Source organism: Hemicordylus capensis, chromosome 1 (assembly GCF_027244095.1).
Source record: "Hemicordylus capensis ecotype Gifberg chromosome 1, rHemCap1.1.pri, whole genome shotgun sequence".
Taxonomy (NCBI): Eukaryota; Metazoa; Chordata; class Lepidosauria; order Squamata; family Cordylidae; genus Hemicordylus; species Hemicordylus capensis.
In genome coordinates, this window is record NC_069657.1 from 280,254,508 (window position 1) to 280,274,786 (window position 20,279).

General features: G+C 44.7%; 1 protein-coding gene across 5 annotated transcripts in view; it reads right to left on the minus strand.

Annotated features, from left to right (window-relative positions):
* Positions 1–14,177: 14,177 nt before the first annotated feature.
* Positions 14,178–20,279, minus strand: part of C1H2orf50 (chromosome 1 C2orf50 homolog) — a 127,166-nt gene continuing 121,064 nt past the window's right edge. For 2 of the 5 annotated variants that reach the window (XM_053285639.1, XM_053285638.1), the window contains 2 exons: positions 15,568–15,607; positions 14,187–14,734 (listed from right to left, as the gene is read on the minus strand). In XM_053285639.1, coding sequence (XP_053141614.1) covers positions 14,543–14,734; positions 15,568–15,607 — 232 coding nt within the window. In that variant the 3' untranslated portion in view covers positions 14,187–14,542. Of the gene's footprint in view, positions 14,735–15,567; positions 15,608–20,279 lie in introns of all 5 variants that reach the window. The other 3 variants (XM_053285641.1, XM_053285640.1, XM_053285642.1) reach the window with 2 other exon arrangements.

Consider the following 20,279-nt stretch of genomic DNA (forward strand, 5'->3'; position numbering starts at 1 on the left):
GTAATACAAGGACATCTGTGCCACCTTCATTCTACCATTATTACATAAGTATCCTGATCATACTGACCAATTTTACACCTCTTCTTTCTAATACTGCAAGAGGGATTGCTGGACACCCCCTTAATACTCTGCAGAAATAGTGGAGTCCAAGTCAGCCTGAATACAAGATATTTTCTCTGGAAAGAGCCCATTAAAAGTGTTACAGCAAAACATAGTCTCCGGGGACTGATTCAAAACAGGAGGAGCTTGAATTAAACTCCTCACAACACGGGATAACTCTGCTGGATGCGAACCTACAGATGCAATGTGCACAGACCAGAATTGTGATTTTTTTGCTGCACACAGTGCCGTAGCATAAACCTTCAAATGGGCTCTATGCTGTGTCCTGTCAAATTCAAGCTGAGTTCTCCTCCACTTGCGTTCCAGTCACCTACCTTGCTGCTTCAGCCCTTGCAACTCCTCTGTATATCAAGGAGCCAGTTTTAAAGCAGGTGGAAGGGATGTTTAGGAACAATCCTGTATACTGCCCTGATGAGTTCCCTATTCCAAGTTCCCACCAGGGCATTGACAGAATCACTGGCAGCACCAATATTAAAAACCCTCCAAACCTTTTTGGAATCCTACAGGATCATGCAGCCTTCTTCGGCAGACCATCCTAATAGGTCCACCACCCCTGCAGAGCTAGATTGTGGCTGTGAAACCAACCTTAACCAGGTAGTGATCTGACAGGAGTATTTTGATTTCGATCTCCCATCTTCTTTCAAGATGCTTGCTACTCAACTTATCGACACCACTGTTTAAAACCCATGGTGTTTGCAGGCCATTGAACCTATTAGACCACCCCAATTACAGTTAAATCTGATACAAACTGGCTATAGATAGCAATGTATTTCTTGACAGGGAGTCTATTTTATATAAATATTTGTTGTATTCATATTGACACCTCCATGGAGTGTTGTAACATTCACCATGTTGCAGGAAGTGGAAACTAGACTCTATTATTTATTTTTAAATTATATTTATATCCCACTCTTCCTCCAAGGAGCCCAGAGTGGTGTACATGATTATGTTTATCCTCACAACAACCCTGTGAGGTAGGTTAGGCTAAGAGATAAGTGATTGGCCCAGAGAAACCCAATACGTTTCATGGCTGAATGGAGATTTGAACTTGGGTCTTCCCAGTCCTAGTCCAGCACTCTAAACACTAAACACGCTTAGTTCTAGTGTGTTTTTAGAACTTCTGGTTTTCTCATGGGTGAGGAACTGAGTCCTCACCCTGACATGTAAAATGAGTTTGGGGCCTCTGTGACCCCAATTCAGTCTTGTACTTTTCCTAATTAGATAGGCCTGCTGATGAGGCCTACATTTGTTCATGCGTACCATTATTCTCTATTATCCAAGGCAGGTAATAGAACCCGAGGCCCTCTAGCTGCTCTTGGACTACAACTCCCATCATCCCCAGCCACAACAAAATGTTTGGCTTAAAATTGATTCATTATCATTACACATGCCTGCTAAACCAACTTCTGACCTGGGACTGTCTACAATACCATCTTTGGTAGTAAGCTCTTGCCCACAGGTTTCTGGTTTGCTAATTCTGTGCGCTCATAACTCACAAGTGATGCAGAGCCTTCACACAGCCCACAGTTTAATATCCAAGCAGATACGGGGGTGTGGGGGCGGGGGGATGACACTTTTTTTCTTTTGCCCTGGCTGCATATTGTCTTCTCAGTGCTGGTATTTCACACTTTCTCCCCTCATTTTTAGCTAGCAGTGCTTACAAGTGCACTGACACAGAGCTGGATTACTCTTAGTTTTTGCATATGTGACTGAAATACTAGGACAGAAAGGTTTTACCATAGCATCAGTAATCTGTGCTGCCTAGGACTGTACATAGTATTCTTCCGCATGATCTTTGGCAGCTAAGAGCAGTATCCTTTAAAACTCCAATGTCTTGTTTCAGTTTAGCAGGTTCTTTGACCTTAAGCGTTATATTCCTACTTGTATAAGATGGTCTGTAATATACTTAAAATGAAAGAGTAATCCCTCCCCCACCCACAACATCTTATCTTTTAAAAAGAATGGATGTAATAATTATTTTTCTTTCAAGATGACCTAGAATTACTTAGTCTATAGCATGAAAATCATGACATGTCACATACCATGTCACACTAAAAAAATAATTGCATACATTATGGCTTATTTTCAAAGCTAAAATATTAACAGGAAAGAACACTCTTGATATGTGGAGTCTGAAGTTTTTAAAAAGAGTGATGTATAATGCTGAACATAGGAACATATTCCCTTCTCCCTTTCCCAATTTTGCTTTCTTTGGTTCTTCAACTGAAAATCCTTTGAAACTCTTGGCATGATCCCAGGCATTCTTCTCCCCATTTTTAAAAAAATGCTCCATCAGCATTTTTATAAATGTGCCCACTTCCTGCTTAATGCTGTTGCCAGAGTGACATATTACAATGCAATCCTAAATCTCCCTGAGTTCAAGTGTGCATGCATGCTGGAATCAACAGAGCTATTCAAAACAGGAAGCTCTATACATGTCCAGAAGACAACTGCATAGTGCACTTTGTTATAATGCTGTAGATGGAGAAGCAATAGAATGTTCATAGTCTCCATCTTCTAGGCTGAAGGAGACAGGAGGCCCATTCACACGTTATGTTCAACATTTGTACAATGAGTGTACAGTGTACAAAGGTACAAATCTGTACACAGGTGCAGTCATCCACATGTTATGTTGAACGCAGGTATGGAAGTAAGCTTCCTATCTGTCCCAGGCATTTGAAGGGCCTGTATCCATGTTCACATTTAAAATGAACACAGGATACAGTCATTCACACAAACACTAGACATTTGTACACTCATACAGCATAATATTTGAATTCGGCTATGGTGAAAGGTGGAAAACTGTAGTAAGACCTTGGTTCAAATCACACTGTTTGTTGCTCCATGAAGTACATACAGCTCAATGGCATCATTTTATTTCTGCCTATGTAACAGCAAGTCACCTAATGATGCAGTGGGGAAGCAACCTGCCTAGAGATCAGGAGGCTGTTGGTTCAAATTCCTGCTGGTGTGTTTCCTAGAATATGGGAAATGCCTATATTGGGCAGCAGCGATAAAGGAAGGTGCTGAAAGGCATCATCTCATACTGTGTGGGAGGCGGCAATGGTAAACCTCTCCTGTATTCTACTAAGAAAACCACATGGCTCTGTGGTTGCCAGGAGTCAGCACCGACTTGATGGTACATCCTTTCCTTTCCTTTATGTAACAGCAGGCCACTTTCCCCCCTCCTTCAGTGATTGAGAAGTTTGAAGCCTACTCTGAGAAGAGCAGAAGCAGATTTGGAGAGGTAAGCAAGCTTTTCTATACAAAACAAAAAGCCTTTTCCCTTCAAACTAACAAACAGGAGGAGGGGAGATTTTGAGGGGCTGGTTTCTCTCTAAGGGAGTAGTCCCAGTGTATGTGGGTTGTTGTTGTTGTTTTGTTTCTTGCCAGGGCTAACATTTGTCAGGGCTAGGGATGTGCATGAACAGGTTTGGAGGTCCTTTTAAGGACTGCCAAACCGGTCTGGAGGTCCAGCTGTTCGGCTGAAGCATTACCTTTAAGGTGCTCTTCTCCCTCACCTGCCGCATTTCCCCAGCTGGCACTGTGCTTATAATCGGTCCCACGGGGCAGCAGAGTACCTCCTTGTTCCCACAGTGCATGTCAGACCGGAGATGGCCGGTGTGCATGCATGACGTGTGCACGTGCACCGGCCACTTCTGGTCTGATGCGCACCAGGGCGGCAAGAAGGTAGCTGCCGCCCTGCGGGACCGATTTTAAACACAGCACCAATGCAGGGTGTGTGTGTGTGTGTAAGAGCACCCTCCCTGAACCTTAATAGTAACCCCCTGCTGCTGGTTCAGCAGCCCACCGAACCATGCACATCCCTAGCCAAGGCTTGCTTTGGGGGCTCTGTGGCATTTAGTTGGTGTTTCTCTCTGCCTGGAGGGGGACGGAGGGGGAAGTCAGCTAGGGCTGTAGTGAGTCACACCTGGTGGGTGGGGCCACATTCCTGTGAGCCGCATTCCTGACTCAATTTGAAGCCGTGAAGGCCCGAGAGCTTATTGAGCAGAGATAGCAAACAAGGCATTGGTGTTTTGCTTGGAGTTTAGCAAGGAAGTGTGCGGGGGAGCCTGAAACAAGTCCCCTTGATCACAAGGAGCCCAGTGGAAAGAGAAGGTAAGTACTACTCCCTCCTTCATATACTTGAGAAAGGATGTTTGGACGGTTAAATAGCTGACCAATACAGCTAAGACCCAATTTTCTAATAAACAATCTCTAAATACTATAAACAGCCAACAAAACCAGTTATGAAGATAGAAAGCCAGCAGGGAAACTGGCACTTCCCAGTGTATCGCACAGTAGGGATGTGCATGGTCCAGACCGGACCGGCCCCGAGAGGGGGTCCACCTTTAAGTCCAGGTATGACATAGTATACCTGGACTAATCCTGAGTGGCACCCAGGACCTGGTGCGGGATGTCAGTGTCATCGACCATTTAGGGAACAGCGACCGTAGTGTGATCAAATTCAGCATACATGCAGGGAAAGAATCACCACGGAAGTCTAACACAGACACGCTGAATTTCAGAAGTGGAAACTTCTCTAAAATGAGGGGTTTAATGAAAAGAAAACTGAAAGGGGTATGAACTGTCGCACATATCCTTCTCCACTGTAAACTCCATTTATATCCCAGGGAACATCTTATTGTTCCTTTAATATGTAAACTGGTAGATCAATCCGATGATAACCTTGTAAAACATCTGCTTTCAGAGAAAGATGCTTCAATTTCTATTTCTGTAGCTATGGTCAATGACTGTAAATAAAACTACTACTACTACTACTACTACTACTACTCCTACTCAGGAGAGTTACTTCACTCCAGAAGTTGCATTGAGTTTGTTTAAAACCACAATACGAGAAGCCCAGTTAGAATGTATAAGTAAAAGGAGGAAAGGTACCACCATGACCAGGAGGATGCCAGCATGGCTAATAGGTAAAGTCAAGGAAGCTATCAAAAGGCAGAAGATAGCAGAAATTGCAAATCCTGCCCAAATGAAGAGAACAGAAAGGAACACAAACTCTGGCAAAAGAAATGCAAGGTGACAATAAGGGAGGCGAAAAGAGAGTTTGAGGAACATTTAGTTAAAAGCATCAAGGGGAATAACAAAAACTTCTTTAAATACATCAGAAGCAGGAAACCTGCCAGGGAGGCGGGTGGACTATTAGCCAATGAGGGAGTGAAAGGGATTATTGAGGATATGGAGGTTGCAGAGAAGCTAAATGAGTTCTTTGCATCTGTCTTCACAACAGAGGATTCTGAGCATATACCTGTTTCTAAACAAGGCTTCTAAAGCATGGAGGCTAAAGAACTGAGTCTTAGGTGACAAGAGATGATGTTCTAAACTGTCTGAAAAAATTAAAAACTAGCAAATCACCAGGGCCAGATGGCATCCATCCAAGAGTCTTCAAAGAACTCAAATGTGAGATTGCCAACCTCCTTGCCAAAATATTTAACTTATTGCTACAATCAGGCTCTGTACCAGAGGACTGGAAAGTAGCAAATGTAACACCAATTTTCAAAAAGAGATCCGGGGCGATCCGGGAAATAACAGGCCGGTTAGCTTAACATCTACTCCAGGCAGATTAAGGAAAACATTCTCAAAGATAAAATTGTAAAGCACATAAAAGAACACGCCCTGCTGGGGGAGAACCAGCACGGCTTCTGCAAAGGTAAATCTTGCCTCACCAACCTTTTGGAGTTATTTTAGAGTGCCAACAGGTGTGTAGATAAAGGTGATTCAGTTGACATAGTATACCTGGACTTCCAAAAGCTTTAGACAAAGTTCCTCATCAAAGACTCTTGAAAAAAACCTAGCAGTCATGGGATAAGGGGACAAGTACATGTGTGGATTACTAACTGGTTGAAAGACAGGAAACAGAGAGTAAGTATAAATGGAGAGTTTTCACAATGAAGGGAAATAAGAAGTGGGGTCCCCCAGGGATCTGTACTGGGAGCGGTGCTTTTTAAGTTATTCACAAGTGATCTAGAAGTTGGGGTAAGCAGCAAGGTGGCCAAATTTGCAGATAACACCAAACTATTTAGGGTAGTGAAATCTAAAACAGATTTTGTGGAGCTCCAAAAGGATCTTTCCAAACTTGGTGAATGGGCAACAAAATGGCAAATGTGGTTCAATGTTGGCCAGTGTAAAGTGATACATATTGGGGCGAAAAACCCTAACTTCACATATACACTGATGGGATCTGAGCTGCCGGTGACTGACCAGGAGAGGGCTCTTGGAGTCGTGGTGGACAGCTCATTGAAAGTGTCAACTCAATGTGCGGCAGCTGTGAAAAAGGCCAATTCCATGCTAGGGATCATTAGGAAGGGGATTAAAAATGAAACGGCTAATATTATAATGCCCTTATACAAAACTATGGTGCGGCCACACCTGGAGTACTGCGTACAATACTGGTCACCACATCTAAAAAAGGACATTGTAGAATTGGAAAAGGTGCGGAAGAGGGCAACCAAGATGATCAGGGGCCTAGGGCACCTTCCTTATGAGGCAAGGCTACAACAAACAGTTGCAGGGGAGTAGTGGCAGGAGAGACTGCCTGTGGGCTTCCAGGGGCATCTGGTGGGCCACTGTGTGAAACAGGATGCTGGACTAGATGGGCCTTGGGCCTGATCCAGCAGGGCCGTTCTTATGTCCTTATGAGATATCTATTCTTTCTTTGTTTCTAGAGGACATTTTGGAACAAACTGAGCCTTTCTGAAAAAGAAAGGTTCCACTTGAACTGAAATGGAACCAGACTGCTGGCACTTAACATCAATGGGATCTCAGAGCAGCTTTTAACAGACTTTTGTGAGAAACCTGACAGGAGTTGAGGAGCATTCGGTTTGGGCTGTCTCATTCCATAAGAAAGATAGTGCAAATGTTTCAGGTGGAGATAGGATAGAACTTTATAAGGAGCATTTGAAAACAATGACAGCTGTTTAAAGTGTAGGAAGATTGGCAGTTCAACTCCCATTAGAAGAGCAAAGCCAGTAGAGTGAGAACTCAGCCAAGCAGGAGGTCTAGAGACAGTTCTTTAGTAATGAAGAACTACAAGGATTTATTTAGAAGTTACAAAAGGATACGAAAGCTGAGCTTAAGGCTGAACAGGGAGAGAGACTAAACAAACAGCCATCTCTGGAGAGACAAAAATGGGGACTAACATTGGAAGAATAATGAGGGGAAGAGTCCAGCACTTTTATCCATGACCCTAACCCCACCCAGTGGTTATGATGAGACATTGCAGCTGAGCGCTGATGTTGCCAGGGTCCTAGCTCCAACATAAAGAGACCAAAGGGTTTGTAGGGGAAAATTGCACTTGGAGAGGTAGGCAATATATAGGTTTTTGTATGTTAATGCTAAAAGATGGAGGAGCTGAAACATGTGGTGCTGAACAAGAATATAGATATAGTGGCTATATCAGAAACTTGGTGGAATGGAGAGAATTTTGAGGATACAGACAGTTGTCCCTTGCTATAAAATCTATAGAACGGACAGAGAAGGACAGATTGGATGTGCCACTGCTGTATATATCAAAGAGCACAGAGAATCATTAAACGAGAAAATATAAGTGAAATGAACTTGTCTGTTGTATTACTGTGAGTGAAAATGCCAGGTCTGAAAAGTAATTTAGTACTCATGACAAAAGCTCACCCCTGATCTGAGGGCCATACTGACATACAGAAAAAAACCAGGGAAGCAGCCAAAGCAGAAAATCTTGTATAATTCAAGCAATCCTCATATTGACTGGACAAATGAATGTTCATGTTCCAAAAAGATAACATTTCTAGACACAATACATTCCTGTGCCTTGTAACAGTTCCTTGTGGAACCAACTAGGGAAGTGTGCGAGGCAACCCTGAATGTAATCCTGAGTGAACTGGTGTGATAGAGGTAAGTGTTACCAAACCAGTTGGGAACAGTGACCACAAGACCTATCAAATCAACACATAGAAAAATTGCCCAGTAAATCCAACACAGCTGCAGTTCTTTTCAAAAGAAGAAACTTCTCAAAAAGAGATTAGCCAAAAGGAAGTTGAAAGGGAGAATGAAAAGGGTCATATGTCTTTAGGATGCTTGGAGGGTTATTTAAAAATCATGATAATAGAAGCTGAAATAAGGATGAACACCACAAATTAGGAAAGGTAAAAATAAGTCAAAGTCAAGGAAGTTATAAAAGGCAACTTCCTATTTTTCCTTCAGAAAATGGAAGTGTTGCCTAATGAGAACAAAAAAAGAGAAAATTGTCAAAACAAAGGTAAGACTCAATGGCGGTGTTTTGGAATCTCGGCGCTTCAGCAGGCGGTGAGGAGGTGCCTTCTGCAGGTGCATGTTGCAGCAGCCGTGCTCTGAATGCTACCCCACTTGCATAGCCCACTAAGTTACTCCAGGTGGTCTACAGAGGGTAGCATTTTACGCACTCTCAGAGCAACCCTGTGAGGCTGAGAGAGAGTGACTTGCCCTTGGCTACTTGCCCAGTGAGCTTCATTTTGAACCCAGCTCTTTCCAGTTGTTTCACACTTTGTCTACTGCACCACTGGCATATATTCGAAACTATTACTATTGCTATTTAATGTAGTAATGTTTCTTTGCTTTTTAAAATTATAACAGCTATAGCCAGATTCAACATACACTGAAGATGCACAATAAAAGCTGATTCTAGAAACACCTGCCTAGCCTATTGTTAAAAGGACATTGCTTATGTCAAATACATATTTTTTAAAAATATTGTTTGCAGAGCAAAAGTTCTTCTTTTGCCTCTGGAAGGCTTTTCTTCATGCTTATTGGCACAGCTCATCGAACTTATAAATATTAAGTTGCTTTTTGTTATCGAGGGCAGTTAGGATTAATGACCCACTGATTCATCCTCTCTAGAGCTACAAGGAGAAAACAGAGACAAAATCTTGACTCCATTCTATATTGGTGCCTCTTATTTAAACAAAGGTGTTGCGCAAAATCTTCCTAACATGAGTACCATCTGGAGATTACTAAGTATTTTTTTATTTTTAGCTAGTTGACATTCTCTGTATATCTAATTTTAACTAATGCTTTCATTAAACCAAATGAGACACAACGATAAACACGTTGCTTGCGCCCGCATGCTTATACTTGAATGTAAATAACCGCTGCAGGGGGGGAGGGGCTTTAGCCTTATGCATCCAGTGCAGTCCCAGTCTAGACTGGGGATCCTAATAGTTGCTATTTGTCCTTGAGGGAACTTCCCACTAGTGCCCAAAGCAGCTTCTCTCCTGGGGCATAGAGCAGTTGTGGAGTGCCCCATTCGATTGGGACTTTGGCAAAAGGTTCAAGCCTCCTTCCATCCCTGCTGCAGTCCAGACCACTGTCTCCCCACCCCCATGACTGCTATTTACATTTAAAGCAAACAGGCCCAAATGACATGATTAATGTCATGTCTACTTTGGTCCTTAGATAAAAGCATGCGCCTGGGAAACACGAATGGTATTCACTTGGGCAGCCCAGCCTGGGTTAGGCTGCGCATGTGAAGCGCTGGGAGTGAGGCTGCTCCCAGTGCTACACCCGCTCCAAGCCCCACTTTCAAACCTGGTGTTTAGCCGAGGTTAAGTTAACCTGTGGGTCACTTAACCTCGGTCGGCAATTGTCTGGACGGCTGCCACTGGGTTAATCAGCTTCCCCCCGGCCCACCACCATTTCCGGCAGTGGGGAGAAGGAGTGGCTGTGCTGTGGCGTGTGGCGGCTGCTCTGCTGCCTCACTTATGTCCCAGGGCACCCTGGGATGCGGGAGAGTCCTCCCGTTCCCAGCATCTCCCTCTGGCACACCACTGCTCATGTGGGCACACGGTGCGATGGAGGGGAGGACGGCAGCTGCTTGGCTGCTGGGGGAAGGCAGACAAGCTCCTGCCTCCCCTGCAGCCCTCCCACCCTCCTTGCCAAGGTCATGTGTACAACCTCACTATTCTCTTGTATTGTTCTGATTGTTTTATAGAGAGGGGTCTCTCTCATGTTCTGTGTACTCACAATAATAGCCTCCAAAGTTTGTTTATTTATTCTTTCTCTCTGTAAATCGCTTTGGAAACTTTTGTTGAAAAGCGGTATATAAATATTTGTTGTTGTTGTTTACTCGGATAGATAGATAGATAGATAGATAGATAGATACTTTATTTCAGTCATAGACCAGACAAAACCAAAAACATTACAAAAAATCAGAACGAGTTTTACAAACCATATAACAGAATCTTGCCATTCTGGTAGAAATCCCCTTAACAAATTTAGACAATAAAAGATAAAAATCATCAGAATGGCCAGGGAAATTTTCCAGAAGTGGGGAAATTAATCTTAGCTGAATGTCCCTGTAGAAATCACAATATAGGGTGACGTGAGTGGTAGTTTCCACAGCGCCAGAGCCACATGGGCAGAGTCGAGATGAAAACGGTATCCCTTTAAATCTTCTTTCCAAAACAGCAGAAGGCAGTGCGTTAACATGGGCAAGATACTCGTACAGCATAATGTCTGAATAGGGCTCTTGTCTACTCACAATATGGCAGGATCTAGGACAGAATTATTTGAAGAGTCTAACTCATGAAGGACTCAAGATGCCATGACATTTTCGACAAGCCACAAACATTTTCTTAGGGAAGTGAGAGGCCCCAGGACCCAACATGTGTTGACATCCATCAGTTTGCTTCACCTCTAAATGAGCGCTACTAACAGCAATCTAAATGAGTGCTAACTGGTTCCCACAAAAGGGTTTCTGCAACAGGAAGCAAGTGATTACTGTTGTGTAGTGGGACCAATTAACTCAGTCAGCTGGGAGGGCATAAAACCATGACTAAATCAGGCCATGTGTCTCTCTTGTCCTTTCCAGTGGTTTCCTCGAGAATAGCTTGGATAGCTTCCCAGCATTCCAATATGTTAGGGAGAAAAACATAGAAATCCCATACTTGCTAGTTCTGCTTCCAAAGTGTGTGAACAGCACACAAGTGAATTAATTTGTGCACAGTTATTACTGATTTTTTTAAAAACTACTTAAATAGGCACTTGAAGTATTTCAAATGTCTGTTTAAGTAGTCAGGAAAAATGCATTTCATGGGCTGAGTCAGGTACTAAGGATCAAACAGTAGGTTATGTTAAACGCATAGTTTGACCCTGTTGTTGTTTTAAATAGCAGCAGCAGGGGGCAGGGAAGGAGGCTTTTACTCTTTGCCCACCTTGGTCCCAAACTGGATTGGGCCTCTTTGGCTGATATTGCCCCAGAAAGGGAGTATGGCAACAAATAGACACAGGGGAGTGAAATCCAGACCAGGTACATAACAGGGACAACGTATTAAAGCCTCCCTTTTCCCTTGCTGAGGGGCCCAGGCCTGACTAGGCCTCCCCTCCGCTGCTATTTACCCAAAACAAAACCAAAAACATGCCAGGGCCAAACTATGCCTTCAAGTAACATGCAGTTTGATCACAAACCTATTGAATTATGCTTGACTGTGGATGCTCAGGCCTCCGAGTCTGCTTCAGACAAAGAAGGGAACAAAGGTGAGCCCCAACATCAGCCCTTATGATTGGCAGGCAGTGTGAACTCCTTGTATTGGCCAGGCCTAGTATGGATAACAGGATCTTGACATTCTGGCTTTGCTTGGTCAGTGGATCAGTATGTTTTGCTTGCTGTACATCTAGCTTCCAGTTCAAACTTAAAGCTCCAGCAGGGCACAGTTTAGAAAACTTCTATTCCGGGCCTAGGCTGAGATAGGGCCATCCATGGAACCGACCTGAAGCTTAAAAACGCCTTTGTTTGACATGGTTTCAGGACACTCTTTGGCACCATGAGATCTTTACTAAATCATGTTCTGGGCTAAAATGACAGACTGGCAATAGTTTGTAGAAGAGCAAAATGCAAAGGAAGGGAAACAACCTGGCATCTGAGGTACACACAAAAGAGCTAAAAACTGATGGCAAAGGCAGCTTCCTGACATTCAAAGTAGACATGGAGGGTGTTCACATGTGCAGCCAAGACTGAGCTCAGGAAGCAGTCTGGGCTTGGCTGCACATGAGAACCGCTGGGATCACGCCCAATCCCGGCAGCACATCAGCAGCAAATCCGCCTAGGGAGCCCGCCTTAGCGAGTGCTTCCTTAGCCCTGTTTTCCTGATCATGTGCAGCTCTGGCAGGGGGTATCCCCACAATGCACCACATGCTTGCACAATGCATTGTGGGAGTTCCAGGGGCCAGGACGATGCACCTCAACCCCTGTACCTCCATGCAGCCAGGGGACGCTGCAGACCATCTGAGCACATGGGAATGTGAGAAAAGGCTCATAGAAGAACTAAACATAGAAGGCAAAGGAAACATTCTGCTATTCTATGAAGACACCGAAATCTGCAGGTATCGACTGGAGGAGGCCATGGGCTTCTTTAGCCTTGGGCCTCTGGGGCACGAGCCCCCAATGTTTTGCTGGATGCCTTTGACACTTTGCTGCCGGTGGTCTTGTTTTGGGGCAGGTTGGAAGAACAACTGCAAAGCAGGAGTCAGCTTCCCTACAGCAGTTCAGCAGCTCTTCTGCTAACTTCAAAACACTTTCTAGCTTAGTTTAGCAGCTAGGTACAGTATCTGAATTTCAAAGTGCCTGCCAGAGTCATCAATTTGCATGTAAAAGCACTAAATGCAAAGCCCCAAAGAGGGGGATGGGGTGGTGGTGGTGTGGAGGAGGCACAAGAAATAAATACAATAAGATGGGGATGGGTGGGCATAGGTTAGGCTTTGTGAGCCCAGGGTCCAGATCTTTGAAGTACCTAGCAATGGCCCAGATGAGACACACATAGGAGTGATCAATGCAATGTTGGTTTCCAAAAAGCTCCACTCCCCTTTATTGGCTGGCCAGCATCTCATGCCCTCACACTGTCTCCTACTGAGGCTATGGACCACTTTGTTTACACATGGCAGCTCCATCTGCTCAAAGGTCACCAGCCACCATTTTCCTTGACCCCACAGTCCCCTAGGAGGTCATAGGAACACTCTGCTCCCTACACTGTGGAACAAACACAAGGTCAAATCTGAAGTGAATTTTAATCTTTTAGGGTCCTGACTGAAATTATTTCCCAGAGAAATTCTCATCTGCACAATGGTTACGTTTCATGGCCTTTCACAGGCCATTCTACCATTCTGCAAGCTTGTTTTGGACCCATTCTGTGAAATGAATATTACAAATGTAATGATGGGAACAATATTATAAATGTAATGATGGGCAAACGGTAAAATATAGGCTGAATATTTGTAGAAACAAACGTAACCACCAAAATGCTGGTGATTTGGTAAATCTGGACCTGGTGCTCTAACATAACCTTTTAGCGTTGAAGCCCTTGGAATGTGATGCAACTCCACGGCTTTCTAAATGTTGGAAAACTGTAACAGTTTATATCTGAGTTCATATATATATTTGTGCCCACAGGCAGTAGTGGCTGGTGGGAACTGGAGCAGTGAGGGGGGCAAGAGAACCTGGTCACCAAGGCAGGAGCTAGTGGGCTTGGGTATTTACCCAAGCCTGAGAACATGGAGGAAAACAGAACGGGGGTGGGGGGGGGCAGAAAAGCAGGGGCAAAAATAGAAAACAGAAATGTTTGTGGGTGGTTTTTTTGCAGGGAGGGAGAAGGCAGAAATCAAAGAAGTCAGGGCAAAAAGTGGGGAGAAAGGCAAAAAAGGAAAGGAAAAAGAAGGGCAAAAGGCAGAAAGAGGGACCGCACCAAACAAACCAAACAAACAAGCTACTAAAAGATCAGACTTACCAGCAGCCAAGGAATCCTCAAGAGCAGAGAGCTTCCTCCAGCCCCTCTGCCCCGACCTGTAACTTCTTATTTTGGTCTTACTGGCTGGAATAGCTGCTACTCAAGCTGCTCCAGCCAATCTGATTCCTAGGGGGCTCCTCCTGGCACTGCCCCCAGGAAGAAGAGGAGAAAGGTATTAAAAACATATTCTCTGAAGCAACCTGGAAGAGCATTTTAACCCATTATTTTAGTTCTTCTTGGTGGCAGTGCCAGGAGGAGCCCCCTAGAAATCAGACTGGCTGGAGCAGCTTGAGTAGCAGCTGTTCCCGCCAGTAAGACAAATATAAGAAGTTACAGGCAGGGGAGGAGGGGCTGGAGGAAGCTCCGTGCTCTGAAGATTTCCCTGGCTGCTGGTAGGTCTGATCTTTTACTAGCTTGTTTGCTTTTGTTTGGGGGCGCACAGCCCCTCCTGCCCTTACTGACCAGCTGCCACTGTCCACAGGATTTCAGCAGCAGCCTTTGGTGTCAACTTTAAATTCATTGATGTCCTATTTGGATAGAATTTGACCCATTGTTCAAACTTTCATCAGTTTTCGTTTTGTTTGGGGATTTGCTTGTTTATTTAGTATGAACCTTGCTCCAGAAAGCATTAGAGTAAGATTTTCTCTTTGAAGCTAGGCATTTTCTGTTTAATTCTAGGCAGGCTGGAGTTCCTGTTCAAGTTTATTTTTTCTCCTTCCATAGTTGAGGAAATAATCCATTGTTACCAGTGTTTTGCCAAGGTCAGTATTCATTCTGCTGCCAATGATGCGACTGCTGGTGTTGGGAATTTTGTCTGAGAATACTGACACATACTCAGGGAGTTCTTCATGTTCTTTTTTCTTTCCCTAGATAAAAGAAAGAACCAATTATTTATGTCAACTTGCTTGGATGATCTAACGAAAACTGTTTCTGTAGAAGTGTTAACAGTTAATCCATTCCATACTCACCCAGAGATTCTCAAACTTGGATCCCCAAATGTTGTTGGTCTACAACTCGGGTCATTCCCAGCCACAATAACCTTTAGCCAGTGTGGCTGGCGATGACTCGGCCATCTGGGGACTCAGTTTTGAGAATACCCATATTAAGTAAAGTTGGGATAACCAATCAGCTTCCAAGAATGAACATAAGACTATAAGGGATGCCTTGTTTGAGCAAGCCATCAAACGCAGAATGATGTGGCCAGCCAGAGGCTTCTGGGAAGTTAAAAAAGCAGGGTGGTAAGAATATGGTGTTATTTGTCCCTTGCTTCGCAGCACCTAGTATTCAGAGGCATACTGTCTCTGAATCTGGTGGTACCATATTGCCATATAGCCATCAAGATGAGTAGACATTGATAGACTTGTTCCCCATGCATCTGTCTATTCCCTTTTAAAGCCACCCAAGCTCATGGCCATCATCACATCTTGTGGCAGTGAGTTCCATACATTAATTTTGCAATATGTAAAGAAGTACTTCATTTTGTCCGATCTGAATTTCCTGCCGGTCAGTTTCATGGGATGAGCCTGGTTTCTAGAGTTACAGGAGAAGAAACAAAACTGACCGCTATTCATTTTCTTTGCACCAAGCATACTTCTATAAACCTCTACCATGTCCTTTGCTAATTACCTTGTTTCTAGACTAAATGTTGGAGATGGAAAGCCCCAAATGTGTTAGCCTTTCCTCTTAGGGAAGGACTTACCATTGGATCATAGTCCTTCAGGAAACTCCAGTTCTGGTACCTGGCGAATATAAGCAAAGCATGTTACAATTTTTTTTAAATGATGATGCCAGTATAATGATGCCAATTTTTCAGCAATTAAAGTAGACTTTTAAAATCCCAGAACAAACACATCATTTTAGGGCTAACTCTTGAACTGGGAGACTGCGCATCCTAGCCCCCTCAGTGTCACAGTTTTGCACACATCATCATGGGTGGTGTCAGATGCTTGATGAAATTCCAATGAAACCCATTTATTTTTATTATGAAAAAGCATAGTGCTAGTATCCAGCCTTGGTCTAGCAATCCGTTGCAAGTGTGGAACTCCACATAGCTAGTCCACCCCCACAAAGGTTTCCCCATTCACTTGAATGGAGGAGGCAATTCTGCACATCAGTGGAACTAGTAGATGCAGCATTACCTCCTCCACTGAAATGAATGGAGAATTAGACTTGCCCAAGAGTACTCTATGTTCCTCTTAACTAAAATATCAGCAAATTATGTCTCACTTACATATGCCCAACATGTCAAGTTGATAATGGATCAGTTAAAGGTCTGAAGAGACACAATGCAGTTTGGCTGCTGTAGCTAAGAGGTTTGGCTTTGTGGTGGGGCCGTAGCTCAGTGGCAGAGTGTATGCTTTGCACACAGAAGGTCCCAGGTTCAATGCCTGGCTTCTCCAGGGAAGGCTGGGAAAGACCCTCCACTGGAATCCTGGAGAGTCACTGCCGGTATAGGTGTATTTGACAGTATAGGTGACTCTGGACTCCTGGTCTGACTCGGCAGAAGGCAGCTTCCTATGTTCATTATTTTTATGGATGGGAGACCACCAGGAAAGCACATGAAAGCAGGACATGTGTGATTCATAATATAATGCAAAATGAAATAATGAACAACAACAAATGTATTTGAATACATGAATACCACTTTAAGTAATCATTAAAGCTGTTCTCACGACCAGCATTATCCAGGCTAGCACTGCCCTACCCAGATAGGGCTTGTTGTGAGAACCAGCTCTTCATATTCATTGTGAGAACCTGCTGTGACATGTTTAATGAGGTTTTTTGTGTGGATAAAATCTCTTGTATTTGGGCCAACTTGGATTTAGACCCCACAGTTACTGCAATGTCTGAATCGGAGGTGTCCAATGACTCCTCTTATGTAGTCAGGCTGGATCAGTTCCAGTTTGTGACTCCTGAAGATGTGGACAAGCTGCTTGGAGCGATGCGGCCTACCACCTGTTCTCTTGACCCTTGCCCGACATGGCTTATACCATCTGGCAGGGAGGTTGTTGTAGAAGGCCTAGTAGAGATTATAAATGCTTCTCTGAGGGAAGGCAGGATGCCTCCTTGCCTTAAGGAGGCAATTATTAGACCTCTTTTGAAGAAGCCTGCATTGGATCCCTCAGAGTTAAGCAACTATAGGCCTGTCTCCAACCTCCCATGGCTGGGCAAGGTAATTGAGAGGGTGGTGGCCTCCCAACTCCAGGTAGTCCTGGATGAATCTGATTATCTAGATCATTTCAGACTGGCTTTTGGGCAGGCTATGGGATAGAGACTGCCTTGGTCGGCCTGATGGATGATCTCTAATTGGGAATTGACAGAGGAAGTGTGACTCTGTTGGTCCTTTTGGACTTCTCGGCGGCTTTCGAAACTATCAACCATAGTATCCTTCTGGAGTGTCTGAGGGGGTTGGGGGTGGGAGGCACTGCTTTGCTGTGGTTCCACTCCTACCTCATGGACAGATTCCAGATGGTGTCCCTCAGGGACTGTCATTCTTCAAAATCTGAACTTTGGAATGATGTCCCTCAGAGTTCCATATTGTCTTTGATGTTGTTTAACATCTACATGAAACCTCTGTGAGAGATCATCAGGAGATTTGGTGCAGGGTGTTATCAGTATGCTGATGACACCCAAATCTTTTTCTCCCTGTCAACATCATCAGGAGAAGGCATAATCTCCCTTAAAGCACCACCAGGCTGGATAAGGGATAAAAACAGAGATTAAATCCAGATAAGATGAAGGTACTTATTGTGTGGGATCAGAACTCATGAGATGATTTTGATCTGCCTGTTCCGGATGGGTTCACACTTCCCCAGAAGAAACAGGTATGCAGTCTGGGGTTGCTTCTGGATACAAACCTCTCCCTGGTGTCCCAGGTGGAGGCAGTGGCCTGAAGTGCCTTCTATCACCTTCAGTTGATACGCCTGTTTCTTGAGATGCGTCTACATCTTGACCTCAGAACAGTAGTAAATCTGTTGGTCACCTCCAGACTTGACTACTGCAATGCACTCTATATGGGGCTGCCTTTGTACATAGTCTGGAAACTACAGTTGGTCCAGAATGTGGCAGCCAGGTTAGTCTCTGGGTTATCTCGGAGAGACCATATCACTCCTATCTTAAAAGATCTACACGGGTTGCCGATAGGTTTCCGAGCAAAATACAAGATCTTGTTTATAACCTATAAAGCCCTAAACAGCTTGGGTCCTGGGTATTTCAAATAATGTCTTCTTCACTATGAGCCACACCGCCCATCATCAGAGATCATCAGGGGAGGTTTGTCTGCAGTTGCCACCAGCTTATTGGTGGCTACTCAGGCACGAGCCATCTCTGTTGCTGCCCTGAGGCTTTGGAATGTGCTCCTTGCTGAAAGAAGAGCCTCCCCATCTCTTACAATTTTTTAAAAGGCGGTCAAGAAACATTAGTTCACCCAGACTTTTAATTAGAAACTATAGTTTGATGGATTTTAATAGTTTTAACGTTGTTTTAAATTTTAAATTGTTGTAATGTTTTAGACTTTTTACTTGTTGTTTTTATTGTTTTGTTGTAAACCATCCAGAAATGTGCATTTTGGGCGGTATACAAATATGTTAGATAAATAAAATAAAATAAAATAAAATAAAATAAAATAAAATAAAGCACTAGGATTGGTCCCCATCTCGGCACTCCTCCGCCAGGCAGCCCAGGTTTTTCACCCGGGCTGAAAAACATGAGATAGGATGTACACAGGTCTTCCTACCTCGCCACCCAGTTGTGTGGAAACTCAAGCTGCCGGCAGCCCAAGCTTCCACAGAACTGGGCAGAAGGAGTGGCCCGGCAGTGGGGGATCCACTAGTGCACTGTGCTGCTCGCACAGTGCATTATGGGATATGAGAGGACACAGACTGCTTTCCCCTCAGCCCCTTGCCGCTCCAGGATTGTTCTCACACTAGTCATGTGGGCATTAGGGATGTGCATGAACTGGTTCCGTGTTGTATTCCTAGAACGCTGAACCAGTTCGGAAACCCTGCATTCAAACCAGTATGAATGTGGGTGGGTTGATTTAAGGTGCGGAGAAGCTGCCATTACCTCTGGCGCTGCTTCAAAAACCACTGATGGGGGGCAGCTGTATACCTTCTTGCTGCCCCGGTTAGAGTAAAACCGGAAGTGGCAGGCGGTTTTATGCTGACCGGGGCAGCAAGAGGGTATACAGCTGCCTCGTGCGTGGTTTTTGAAGCAGCGCTGGAGGGTGAAGTGTGGCAGGGAGGTAAGGGCACCCACCTCATGCCTTAAAGCAACCCCACACACACACCTCCTGGGTGTGCACGGAACCAGTTCCATGCACACCGCTAGTGGGCATGCGTTGCAGTGAAGCTCAGGAGTAGTGTACATCATGTGGGGGAAGGTAGGTTGTGTCCTGCATTCCCCCAGCCCCGCACAAATGGTCATAGGAACATAGGAAACTGCCATATACTGAGTCAGACCATTTGTCTGTCTCGCTCAGTATTGTCTTGAGAGAACAAGACAATACTGAGAACAACCTCATTATATGACCCTGTGTGGTGTAGCAGATAAAGTGGTAAACTTGGGCTCAATTTCCTGCTCAAGTTCAATGTGTGATGTTGGGCCAGTCACTATCTCTCAGCCTGAGGTGCGGATAATATGTAATTGTCTTGAACTCTTTGGAGACAGAAAGAGACAGAGATAACTGCAACTGACTGGCAAGCTACCTCCAAGCAGTGTTCCCTCTAAAAGGGATTCCCAGAGGTTGTTGACTACAACTCCCAGAATCCCCAGCTGCAGTGGCTTTTGCTTGGAGATTATGAGAGTTGTAGTCAACAACATCTGGGAATCCCTGTTAAAGAGAGCACTGCCCCCAAGACTCCCTGGAACCACAGTTAGGAAGCTCACTGGCTCAATGGCCACAGCGAGGCTGCTTTGACAGCTGCTTTGCATAGGATTTGATCTCAACATTCTTATTTTCTTTATTTAACATATTTATATACTTGCCAATGACCAAAATCTCTCAGCGGTTTACAATAATGAAACAAACCAAAAGGTTTAACACATTTAAAACAGATATAAAATGTAAAGTTAAAACAATCAATAAAATTCAACTAAAAACATCTATATATATAATTCTCCTGGGTGTGCCCAGGAGAAATGCGTCCCGGCAGCCCAGCTGATTGGCTGGGCTGCAGGGGGCGCCTGATTGGCTGGCAGCACACCCAGGAGAATTCGCTTGCTGGGCGGCTGCGGAGGCAAGGCAGCGGGCCCAGGGCCGCGGCGGCTGAGCCCAGCGAGGCGGTGGGCCCAGCAAGGTGGCGGCGGCCCCGGCCGTGAGGCGGGGCGAGGTGGCGGGCCCAGCGCGATGGCGGCGGGCCAGGCCGTGGCGGCGGGGCCCAGCGAGCGGCGGGCCCAGCGAGGCGGGGCAAG